Raw genomic sequence first — 13161 nt, forward strand, 5'->3', positions numbered from 1 at the left:
ACAAATCTTCCTTCTAGCTACTTTGAAATAGACAAGAAATTATTATTAACTATAATCTCCCCACTGTACTACTGACTCTCAGAATTTATTCCTTCTGACTGTATTTTTGTACCCTTTAACCAACCTCTCTTCATCCCTGTTCACCACCTTCCCTTCCAGGCCTCTGGTGATGATGAATCCGCTCTCTGCCTCCATGAGATCCACCCTTTTAGTTCCCACATAGGAGTGAGAACATGTGATATTTGTAATTCTGTGCCTGGCTTATTTCATTTAACATAGCAGCCTCCAGTTCCATCCATGCTCTCTCCTCAGTTTGGAAGCTTTCTCATCTCAATCTGGAGGGTTTCAATTTGAAAGATGTAAGAAAATGAGATGGTTGCCTCTGCCCAAAATGCAAGAAGTCTTTGCTAAACTCACTAAATCAGAACAGCCTGTGGCTTGAGGGAGGATGAGGTGCAAGGATTTGGGAGAAAAGCCAAATGTGATAACAAATATGAGCCCAAGCTCCTCATGGAAGATTCTTCTGGTGAACGGGCTGGCTGGGCACAGATGTCAGCATAGGTGCATTCTTGGCTGCACCTGGGCTTTTGAGGTATGGGACTGGCAGGACTTGTTTTCTGGTCACAACCCTGATGACTAAAACAAGACCTGGTACAGACAGGATGAAGGGAAGAAACTGGCTGAAGGCAGCCAACAGCTACTAAAGCAATCCCTAGCTGCCCTCATTGCTCATCAGCATAAGACATTCCCACCAGTACTATGACAGTTTACAAATGCCATGGCAACAGCCCAGAAGTTACTGCTACTTTCTATGGCAATGACTGAAAGTTATTGCCCCTTTCCTAGAGAGTTCTGAATAACTTGCCTTTCAATTTGCATTCACTCACCCCTTAAGTTGCATATAATTGAACATGGGTATAAGTGGATATAAAGAGAGTTGCCAAAAGCCCATCAAGTCCAGCTCTGTGTGTGCTGTCTAGGAGTTAGCCTGCTCCTCAGGGGGCAGGTTCAGTTCAATAAAAGGCTGTTCAAGACGGTGACTTTCCTTACATCCTCTCACAAAGTAAGAATGAAGCCCTTTTTCCCACAAAGCAGTGTCACCTGTCACCTGAAAAGGCAATGTAAGGTTGCTTGAATTCTTTTCTGAACGAAGCCAAAAATGCTCATGGGCTAAGCCCCAATTTTGGGGTTCACCTGCCCTGCATCACTTTTGCATCTCAAACCAAGTCATCCAGGTGGTATTTCCAGAGACCCCAGAGAAAGGCATCAAAAATCGCTTCTTGTTCATTTTGTTCAAAGGTATCACAAGTTTTTACATTTCTAGAATATCTGCTGCTTCCTGGGCTACTTGCTTTACGCCATGAGGGATAATTTGTTGTGATCTCATTTGCTGGTTATTTGACTGGTTTCATTCTAAATAGACAAGGACTTGTGTACCAGCCAAGCCTAGCATTTGGCCTGAGATGTGTCATTCGTTAAAGCGTTATGAGTAGCATCCTGTGTCAGGTGATGCAAGGGCTGGGAAGAAAATTCAAAGACAAGAAAACATTCCTCCTGCTCTTGAGGAGCTTACCCTCTGGTATCAACTACAGATATATTTTTGGGAAGATTCCTCCACTTCCCTCCCCAAAACAACTTCTTAATACAACCTCACAAGTTTTTGTTTTTTCATTGCGTATTGCAGAATTTCAATATTTTACTCACTCAGCAGATCTGAATCCAAAAGTTTACTTGCATGGTTCATGCTTATATCTAAGCTTTGAAGTAAAGCCAGTACATTCAACCCCTTGGTCTACGTTCACCTCTTTTGCTGTCTTTGCTTACCACTCAGGAGAGCGAGCAGGAGGCTGTTGTGTTTATTCAAACCTGTAACATTACACTTAGGAAAAGTAGATTCCTGATCAAGATTTTGCCTTTTGGGGTGGTGAATGACATTGTTATAGGGCAAAGGGGCCCTAATTCTTACTTTATGAGGGGATATAAGGGAAGTCACAAAGCTATTATTAAACACAATCGAGGTCTACATTCATAGATATAATAATTGATTATATGATCAAATCTTACAATTTTGAATGGAAATATACTTTCCTAACATTTTAGAACAGTGCTGCCCCATAGAACTTTCTTCAATAAGAGAAATGCTCTTAATCTGCACAGACCAATGCATTAGCCACGAGCTGTGACTCTTAAATACTTAAGATGTGATTGGTGAGACTGGGGAAATGAATTTTAAATTTTAGTCAAATTGAAGTACTTTGAGTAGCCATATATGACTATTACTACTGTCCTGGACAGTATAATTCAATAATCATAAGATGTTTTCTTTATTGGATTCTGAAATAGCATGCTATACAATGTAAATATCTTGAAAAAGTTTAATGCGTGGCATTTAAAATATTTATATAGTAGTTATAGTAAAGTTATTCATAATATAAGAGTTATAGTTTAGCCATCTGTAGTACAGTGATCAAAATATAAAATCTACAGAGGCTGTTACAGTTTAGTTCAGCAGTCTAGTGTAGTGACATACATGGGGTAAAAGCTCAAGATTCTCCCCCTTACTATCTATGTGCCTTGGGAAGGCCATATAATATCTATTTCTCAGTTTGTCCATCTGTAAAAGGCAGCTGACAATAATAATACATGTCCCACGGGATTGCTGTAAGAATTAAATGAGTCATTCATATACAAGCATGTATCATGGTACTTAGCTACATGGCAGTCACTCAATAGTAACCTGACTACTTGCAGATAAACAGCCCTCTTTGGAAAGATTGGCGGGCTGTTCCTTATAAGTGTAAAGAGCCATTTAGATGTAGTCTGTTCTTGGTCAACCCAAACATCAACACAATAAAAAAGTAGGCTATTAAGACAGCATACAGAGTTATCACTGGCTTACGCCAAGTAGAATAAACACCATAAATTACTTGTAAGCTACCTATAGAATCAGTGAATTTTCAGGCATGAAAGGAGACTTTAGTCCAATCTCTTCATTTCACAAATAAGGAACTTGAGCCCCATGAAAGTTAAGTGCTTTGAACACAACCAGGCAGGAATGGAACTGAGCTCCTGCATCCTGACCCAGTACAGAGAAAATAGACTGTCTGATGTTAGTCAGGGTCATTCCTCCTAGAACTTGAATTTAACGGATGTCTGTGGTTTTTTGCACATCACTTTGCTAATAGGCAGTTTGCACATATGAAATTCAAAAACAGGCTCACCCCTGTGTTTACTCACACACTTTTGCCAATATTTACCCAAACTGCAAGAGCACCTACGCTGCATCTCCAGCCCCACTCAAGCCTTCAGATGACTTCGGCCCCAACTGTTCTGGTTCAAAATTTTGCCCATTTAGTGATAATGTCTAAGAGTAGATGAAAAATGTGTGTAGTGAACACAGTCATAACAAAAACAATTTAAACCCCAATTAATTACTTTCTTCTCATACTAGTAATGTTGGTGAAGTAGTTTAAAGAGCATATTTACTATATTAAAGAAATTGGTGCAATACTGTGGCAAATAGAGTCAGGCTTTGCTAGTGGGGATGGAAGATTATTGATTTTAAGAGATTGAATAATGTCTTCCCCAAATTCATATTAACTTAGAATCTCATAATATGACCTTGTTTGGAATAATGGTCTTTGCAGAATTAATTAAGGTAAAGTTTGAGATGAGATTGCACTGGGATTAGGGTGGGTTCTAAATCCAATGTCCTTATAAGAAATAGAAGACACAGTGACACAGAGACACAGAAGGGAAGGTGATGGGAGATGGAAGGAGAGTAGAGTGATGGTCTACAAGCCACTGAATGCCCAGGATTACTGGCAACCACCAGAAGCTAGGAGGGGCCAGGCCTGGTGGTTCACACCTCTAAGCCCAGTGCTTCAGGAGGCCAAGGAAGGAGGATCACTTGAAGCCAGGAGTTTGAGACCAGCCTAGGCAATAGAGCAAGATATAATCTCTACAAAAATAATTAAAAACTGAGCATGGCATGGTGCCAGGCACCTGTAGTCCCAGCTACTCAGGAGGCCGAGGTGGGAGGGTTGTTTGAGCCCAGAAGTTCAAGCCTGCAGTGAGTTATGACTGCACCAGTTCACTCCAGCTTGGGTGACATCGTGAGACCCTGTCTCTACAAAAAAAAATAAAAATAAAAAAAATAAAAAAACAAAACTCCACAAAAACCAAAAATAACTTGAAGGGAGGCACGGGGTAGTTTATTCCTCAGAGCTTCCAGGAAGAACCAACCCTGCTGACACATTGGTTTCAGGCTTCTGGTTTTGGACTTTCAGAGAATAAATTTCTGTTGTTTTAAGCCATTTAGTTTGTGGTCCTTTGTTGCGTCATCCCTAAGAAATGAATCTATTGATCACAATAATATAGTTTACTCCCAGCTTTCATTTGACTAGAGAAAAACAGGATTTACAGCTTAGGCTTTCAGACAAATTGCATCTAAAAGTAGCAAATTCAAGGGCTAGTGATCTGTGGTATTAGATGGCCACCAGGGATTCTCCCCTTCTGGTATTCACACCCTTGTATGGGTGCCTCACCTACTGAATGAATACGACTGATATGTGCAAATGATAGGACATTGTGGAAATAAAAGAAAGTGACCATCCTACCTGCAGCAGCAGCCCTGCTCCCTACTCTTTATCCTACTACCCTGATCTCACTACCCAGTTCTACTTTCTTCCTGGCACTGATCCATCTGTTTGCCTGCTCAGTTTCTGACTGCCTCCACTGAGATTAACAGCCCTGTGAAGGCAGGTGTTATGTCTGTTGTGTTCACAGCTATTTCTCCTATAACTAGACCCTGAAGCAGCCCTTGGCATACAGTAGGTCCTTCCTACATATTCGTTGAGTGAATGAATACATAATGGTTTGATTTAAAAATAAAGTCAAATAAATTGGGCACTGTGCCTCTCCTTAGGTCAGTGGTTCAAAATGGGATGATGTTGTCCCCCGAGGACACTGGCAGTATCTGGAGACAATTTTGGTTGTCACGCTTGGGGTAAGAGTGCTACCAGCACCTACTAGGTAGAGGCAGGGATGCTGCTAAGTATTCTATAATGCCCAGGGTGGCTCCCAACAACACAGCATGATCTGTTTCAAAATGTTAATAGTGCAGAGATTGAGAAACTCTGCCTTAGAAGAAAGGAAAGAAAGGAAGGAAAGAAAGAAAATGAAGTAAGAAAAGAAGGAGGGAAGGAAGATAGAAAGAAGGAAAAAAAGGAAGGAAAGAGAGAGAGAGAAAGAAAAAGAGAAAGAAAGAAAAGAGACACAGAAAGAAAGAAATGAAAAAAATAAAGAAAGACAGGAAAGAGAAAGGAAGGAAGGTAAGAAAGGGAGAGAAGGAAAGGGAAGGGAAATGAAGGGAAGGGAAGGGAAGGCAAAGGAAGAAAGGAAGACGGCTTCACAATGACCTTTAAAATAAAACTTTAATTTTCCTCGTTTTTATTTTAAAAACAAAAATAAGATTGGCAAGACTATAGAAGCATATTAAATCATAGAAAACATAAAAATCTAGAGACAAAAATTCTATATTTATAACTAGACTCAAAGGGATTTGACCCTTTGATTTTTCATGGCACAATAAACCAAATGAGTTTGTTTAGTAGTTAAAATGTGAGCAAGAATGCATAGACGTGGTAAGAGTTAATTTAGGATTAAAAAAAAAAATCCCCCCCAAACAATAAGGTTGTAACACAGTAGTATTATTTAAGTAGCACTTTCCAAAATGAAACTCTCATTTTCTTAGCATAAAAGAGATTTTAAACTTTTAAAATGCACACAGTCAGCCAGGATCAATGGCTCATGCCTGTAATCCCAGCACTTCAGGAGACTGAAGCAGGGGGATCACTTGAGGCCAGGAGTTTGAGACCAGCCTGGCCAATGTGGCGAAACCCTATGTCTACTAAAAACACAAAAATTAGCCGGGCCTGGTGGCCTACGCCTGTAGTCCCAGCCACTTGGGAGGCTCAGGCAGGGGAAATGCTTGAACCCAGGAGGTGGAGGTTGTAGTTAGCCAAGATCGCACCACTGCACTCCAACCTGGGTGACAGAGCGAGACTCCATCTCAGGAAAAAAAAAATGTGCTCAAATCAATGGAATGATCCCTGGCTATTGTGGGATGCAGAGCCGATCACGTGAGTGGTGTGTAATCTGTAAATCACACTCATTGTACTTGGAGCTTGGCTGCGGTGCTGTCCTGGTTGGAGCCCATGCTGCTAAGAGGAACCTTCTAGAACAATCTCCCTTTTCCCTTCTAAATTGATTTCTATTTTAACTTCTCTGGACATATATGTCTTGAATAATTATGTTCTCATACTCATCATGCTGCCACTGACTAATAGTTACTGTGCCCAACACTGGGTACATAACAGTGGACTAAGTACATTTTCTGAATCTACTCTTCAAAGTCTTAGAGAATCAGGATAGTTAAACTGTCTTCACCTGCTGGGTAAAATGGCCAGTTCATCTTGCTCAACTCCTCCACATAAATTTTAATTGAAATATTTTTTAAAATGGAAACTTTACATTGAAAAATGAAAAAAAATTTTTTTTTAAGTTTAAAATTCTTTTTAATTTCTCTCTCTCTCTCTCTACCTTTTTCTTTTTTTTTTGGCAGCATCTCACTCTGTCACCCAGGCTGGAGTACAGTGGTACATTCTTGGCTCACTGCAACCTCTGCCTCCTGGGTTTAAGGGATTCTCATACCTCAGCCTCCCAAGTAGCTGGGACCACTGGTGTTCACCACCATGACCGGCTAATTTTTGTATTTTTAGTAGAGATGGGTTTTTACCATGTGGGCCAGGCTGGTCTCAAACTCCTGGCCTCAAATAATCCATCTGCCTCGGACTCTCGAAGTGTTAAATTAGAAATCTCTATGAAAAGACTTCCTACTGAGCTTTTGCGAAGCAGCTCCCAGTGAGCAGTGTGAATGTGCTTCTGTGGTTGTTTATTACCTGGAGGAAGGTGTGGGCCCATAATCGTGACCTGACTTTCAGGACTGCGCTTTCTCCTCCTTCGAGTCGTCCCACTGCACAGGAGATTTGTAAACACTCGATATTTGTACAATTCTGCAAACAATAGCAGTGGGAACACGTCAGAGTCTTTAAATCATGGTAGAGACAATGAAGTTAGCTTATCGACGTTTTATTCCCTTGGAAGTCATCGCCTTATCATAAGTTATTAATTTAAATAGAGAACAATATATTGCAACAACCAAGAAAACACAGTTTAGTGGCGAGGATGAATCAACTTTAGCAGTAATGTAGAGGTAAAATGGAACACAAACTACAACATAAAATTTAAGCTCTTTTCGAACTACTTTAAGACAATCTTTCTGCAGCAGCAATTGAATTGTTCTGTTTCACTTTCTCCGACCTGGGGGAGGCATTGCTCATAGATACTCACAATACCCAATGCTCGGTTCAGCAAGTCTGGAAGGGATTGCAGAGGAAGACCCCTGAGCCCCTATTATCTCAAAGACCTGCAGTTACTGACCCATTGACATACATTTATTCCATAACGTTCTTCTGTCTAAATTATTTTCTGGTTATAAAGGAGGTTTTTCTACGATTTTCATTCATTAGACTATTTTTTAATCGGTTTCTAGAATTGCCCAGCGTATATTGGATAACCTTTAATATATGAAATGCATGTTCCTGAAAAGGTTTCATTATAATGACATTCTATCTATCAAATCAGATTTTCTTTCTGTTTTCGTTTCCCTTTCTTTCTTTCTTTCTTTCTTTCTTTCTTTCTTTCTTTCTTTCTTTCTTTCTTTCTTTCTTTCTTTCTTTCTTTCTTTCTTTCTTTCTTTCTTTCTTTCTTCTTTCTCTTTCTTTTCTTTCCTTATTCCTTCTTCCTTCCTTTCTTCCTTCCTTCCTCCTTCCTCCTCCTTCCTTCCTTCTTCTTTCCTTCCTTCCTTCCTTCCTTCCTTCCTTCCTTCCTTCCTTCCTTCCTTCCTTCCTTCCTTCCTTCCTTCCTTTCTTCCTTTTTCAGACAGAGTTTTGCTCTTGTTGCCCAGGCTGGAGTGAAATGGTGTGATCTCGGCTCACTGCAACCTCTGCCTTCCGGGTTCAAGCAATTCTCCTGCCTCAGCCTCCTGAATAGCTGGAATTATAGGCACCTGCCATCATGCCTGGCTAATTTTTGTATTTTTAGTAGAGATGGGGTTTCACCATGTTGGCCAGACTGGTCTCAAACTCCTGATCTCAGGTGATCCACCTACCTCGGCCTCCCAAAGTGTTGGGATTACAGGCATGAGCCACCATGCCCAGCCTCAAATCAGATTTTCTAATCAGATTCCAGCTTGGAAATAAATGAACAATCATAATTTCACACAGAAAATCACAATCCATTTTCTGTGTGCCATGCACAGAATGATACTTCTCTAACTGTACTCCCTCATGGGTTTAAATTTATATTGTGGCCCATGTGTATTCATTTTTCATATCTCAAGCACTCAACATTGGCCTGTTAGTACTCAATAAAAATCAAAGTACTGGATATCATGTGAAGTAGTTGACTGAGACATTTCACTTTAATGAAATTGATATAACACAGAATAATCCAAGGAACATATTACCATGAGAACCTTTTTTGAGAAACTTTTTCAAGATCCTCAGAATTCTCTGCAAAGGGGTTAGTAACATATTGTCCGATAAACTGCAGTGAGGTTCATTTCCTACAGGACGCTCCCAAAGGCAGGTGGGTGGACTGTCCTTGGGCTACTAGAGTTGGGTGCTGAGGTGCTGATGTTGTTTGGCTGTGTCCCCACCCAAATCTCACCTTTAATTTTAGCTCCCATAACTCCCATGTGTTGTGGGAGGGACCAGGTGGGGGATAATTGGATCATGGGGACGGTTTCCCACATACTGTTCTCACGGTAGTGAATAAGTCTCACGGGATCTGATTGTTTTACAAGGGGTTCCTTCTTTCACTTGGTTCTCATTCTCTGCTTGCCTGCCACCATGTAAGATGTGCCTTCTGCCTTCCACCATGATTGTGAGGACTCCCCAACCTTGTGGAACTGTGAGCCCATTAAGCCTCTTTTTCTTTATAAATGACCCAGTCTCGGGTATGTCTTTATCAGCAGCTTGAAAATGGACTAACACAGGTGCCCCCAGCAAGAACAGGAATTCTCAAAACTCTGTGGTTTGTGGCCCTTTCAAGGACTCTCATGTTGACCTGTGCTCCACGGCTGACGTGCTGTGTACCTTTAACCCCGCCCTTCAGAGGGAAGAGGGGTGTCAAGGTCAGGAGTTGTAGACTCACTGCAGATGGGGATCCCAGTTAGCCAGCTCTGCTAGAGGATTCTGGAGAAGATGATGCTTGGAATGAGCCATGAAGGTGTGAATGGGAGGCCACCTAGCAGAATGGGAGACCTGGCCCATGATTCTGTTGTACTAGACTGGGGCATGTTCGAGAAAGGGAAGGGCAGGGTATATGAGGGTGAAATGGACAGATGGAAGTAGGATAGCAATGAGAGAAAGTCTATATGAAGAGTCTTCCTATGCGTGCTAAGGAGTTTAGATTTTATTCAGAAGGTACTGGGGAGCCTGTCATGCTTTTATATCCAGGGGTTATTGATCAAGTCTGTATTTTAGAGGGATGGGTAACATGAGGAAAGAGAAGAGAGAGGGAAGAGTGGGGGGCAGAAGGGTGATAGGTGCCCATTGCAAGAGCCCCCGGTGAGTGAGTCTGAAGCCCTGAACTGAAGCAGTGGAAATGGAGAGAGGAAGATACATTTTGGAGAAGTTCAGAAAATAGAATAAAGACATGATGACTACACAGAGGTTGCATGGAGAATGCTCTTTGGAGAAGAACGGGGTGGATGGGTGCTGGTAACACTGAGACTGGGGATTCTAGAGAGGAGACACATTTGAGAAGTCATGGAGACAAGGGTTTTGGGTATATGAGGATGGGGGTGGCTCTTAGACACCCTGGATCAGGCCTTTAAGGCTTGAATGCAGTAAGGGAGGTCTGAGATGACAGAAGACACTTAGGAAGGACTGGAAATATGATCATCCAAAAAAATTAAATGGATGGGAGAGAAGAGAAGAGGGCTGGGATGGAATCCTGGGGCACAGGGGCATTGAAAGGAAGGGCAGAGAGAAATCTTAGAAGAGACTTTCTAAGAAGGAACCATCCAAATGGCAGAAAGAGAACCAGGAGGGGATGTTCTGGGGGGAATTCAAGAGATGTGATAGTTTCAGGAAGTGGCCAATAGTATCAAATGCTGGAGATGCATTAAGAAAGGCAAGGTGGCTGGAAGCTGGGCAATGAAAGGGAAGACAGGAAAGTTTGGAGAGGAGGAGATGGAGGTGATAGCTACAGGAGCAGCAGGGGCCCACGATGAGAAAGGGAAGGGTATTCTGGGGGTGGAGGAGAAATTCTTTTTCAGTGTTGTAGATACAAATTTTTCCTATGCAAATTGGAAATTATGATCCCAACACAGGATGTTGGCATTTTTCACTTTCAAATTCCTCATCAGAAATGTGATTCAGTAAGTTGTTTTTAACTAAACAAAAAACGTAGGAGGTCTCATTTCGCTTTTGATTTTAGAATAAACTTTGCATAATCACTTTCTATCCAGAGTTGTTTTGACTCCAGGACATGGGGAGGCATAGGATTTGCAATTTTTGAACCAATAAGAGAAAGAGAGTAATATATGTGTTAACAAAACCAGATATGGAAATCAAGAACTGCTTTGGCCTTCATCTGAGAGTTTCTATGATATTCGGGAGTTTAAAATTATCTTACATCAACAATATTTAAAGAGAAACAACAGAAGGAAAAAAATGGGCCCTGCAACACAAATACATACAATTTTCAAAAACAATTTAGTTATTGATCTCTACTGTCTCAGTGTACTCATGAGACATACCCTGAAGTGGAAATTTAAAAACATACTTGAACTTTGATTTTTCTTTTCTTTTTCTTTTTTATTTTTTGAGATGAAGTCTCGCTCTGTCACCCAGGCTGGAGTGCAGTGGCGTGATCTCGGCTCACTGCAAGCTCTGCCTCCTGGGTTCACAACATTCTCCTGGGTTCACACCATTCTCCTGCCTCAGTCTCCCAAGTAGCTGGGACTACGGGCGCCCGCCACCACGCCTGGCTACATTTTTGTATTTTTAGTAGAGGCGGGGTTTCACCGTGTTAGCCAGGATGGTCTCCTTACCTTGTGATCTGCCCGCCTCAGCCTCCCAAAGTTCTGGGATTACAGGCGTGAGCCACTGTGCCCGGTCAAACTTTGATTTTTTTAAATCATTAATACTGCATAGGTTTGGACACTGGTTTTTCAGAAGGATTTTCCCATTGGTAGTGCATATTAGAATTCTGTAGATGTCTCTTTTTTATTATACTCTAAGTTCTGGGATACATGTACAGAATGTGCAGGTTTGTTACATAGGTATACACGTGCCATGGTGGTTTGTTGCACCCATCAACCCGTCATCTACATTAGGTATTTCTCCTAATGCCATCCCTCCCCTATCCCCTCACCCTCTGACAGGCCCTGGTGTGTGATGTTCCCCTCCCTGTGTCCATGTGTTCTCATCGTTCAATTCCCACTTACGAGTGAGAACATGTGGTGTTCCGTTTTCTGTTTCCTGTGTTAGTTTGCTGAGAATGATATCAATTGTTTTCTGTTCTATTGTACACCATGGAAGCTTTTAAAAATGATAATATGCAAAGCTTTATTAATTTATCCTAAAAGGAATAGTATATGGATTCCCTATTGTTATGTTTCTTAAACATTACAGTGTCATAAACATTTACTTGAGGCTGGGTGCAGTGGCTAATACCTATAACCCCAGCACTTTGAGAGGCCAAGACGAGACATTCACTTGAGGTCAGGAGTTTCAGACCAGCCTGGCCAATGTGGTGAAACCCCATCTCTTCAAAAAAAACACAAAAATTAGCTGGGCATGTTGGTGGTCACCTGTACTCCCAGCTACTCAGGACAGAGGTGGGAGGATCACTTGAATCTGGGAGGCTGAGGTTGCAGTGAGCTGAGATTGCATCACTGCACTCCAGTGGTGACAGAGCGAGACTATCTCAAGAAAAAAAAAAAAAAATTATTTGAATTACAATCTTCCAATTGCCATAGTTTTTTTTTTTTTTTTTTTTTGTCATGTAACTTCAGGTACTTCTATCATAATAAATGCTTCGTCTGACTTAAGTTTAACTGATTATTTAAGTGAGATTTGCTCATTACATTTTTCTGTCCATTTCCATAGTTCAAACATTTTCTCCTGTCAAGATGAAATAAATGAATGTCAAAGAGTGTTTAAGACACACATTTTAAAGCCATTTTAACCATTTTCAAGTGTGCAGTTCAGTGGCATTAAGTATATTCACAATGTTGAACCACCATCACCTCCATCCAACTCCAAAGCTTTTTCATCATCCCAGACTAAAACTCCTGAAAACTTTTGCATTAATGAGACACAGAACTAGGATTTGTTTACATGTCTTTTATCCTAATATCCTCTTTGAGGGCTCTTTACTATAACTAAAAGAAGTTATCCGGCTGGGCATGGTGGTTCACACCTGTAATCCCAGCACTTTGGGAGGCCGAGGCAGGTGGATCAGCTGAGGTCAGGAGTTCGAGACCAGCCTGGCCAACATGGTGAAACCCTGTCCCTACAAAAAATTAGCCAGGTGTGGTAGCGGGCACCTGTAATCCCAGCTACTTAGGAGGCTGAGGCAGGAGAATCACTTGAACCCAGGAGGCGGAGGCTGCAGTGAGCTGAGATGGCGCCACTGCACTCTGGCCTGGACAAGGAGAGTGAAACTCTGTCTCAAAAACAAAAACAAAAAACAACAACAACAAAAAAATTATTCATGTGATGGGTAACACATTTGGGATTTTCAGGAGTATGATTAATTTAATATGGCATTATCCTACTTTATTGGACTGACATAAATGATTATCAGAGTTTTAAAATATTTTGCTATGCTTTTGTTTTTAAAAAATAGTTAATTCAAGGTAAATACAGGAGTGTAGGAATGGAAAGGAAGTTAATTTAGGACTTCCCTAGCTCTCAACTTGCCACCCATTTGTTTTCCTTAAAAACTCATGAGCCTTCTCTGCATCATCTGATAACTCTGACCGGGACCCCCTGATGAATTGCCCTGAATTCAGAACTGAAG

General features: G+C 41.3%; 1 protein-coding gene across 2 annotated transcripts in view; it reads right to left on the minus strand.

Moving 5' to 3' along the window:
- Window positions 1-13161, minus strand: part of ITGA8 (integrin subunit alpha 8) — a 200988-nt gene that overhangs the window by 23532 nt on the left and 164295 nt on the right. For both annotated transcript variants that reach the window (XM_010365605.2, XM_010365606.2), the window contains exon 27: window positions 6963-7076. In XM_010365605.2, coding sequence (XP_010363907.1) covers window positions 6963-7076 — 114 coding nt within the window. The remainder of the gene's footprint in view (window positions 1-6962; window positions 7077-13161) is intronic.

Source organism: Rhinopithecus roxellana, chromosome 11 (genome assembly GCF_007565055.1).
Source record: "Rhinopithecus roxellana isolate Shanxi Qingling chromosome 11, ASM756505v1, whole genome shotgun sequence".
Taxonomy (NCBI): Eukaryota; Metazoa; Chordata; class Mammalia; order Primates; family Cercopithecidae; genus Rhinopithecus; species Rhinopithecus roxellana.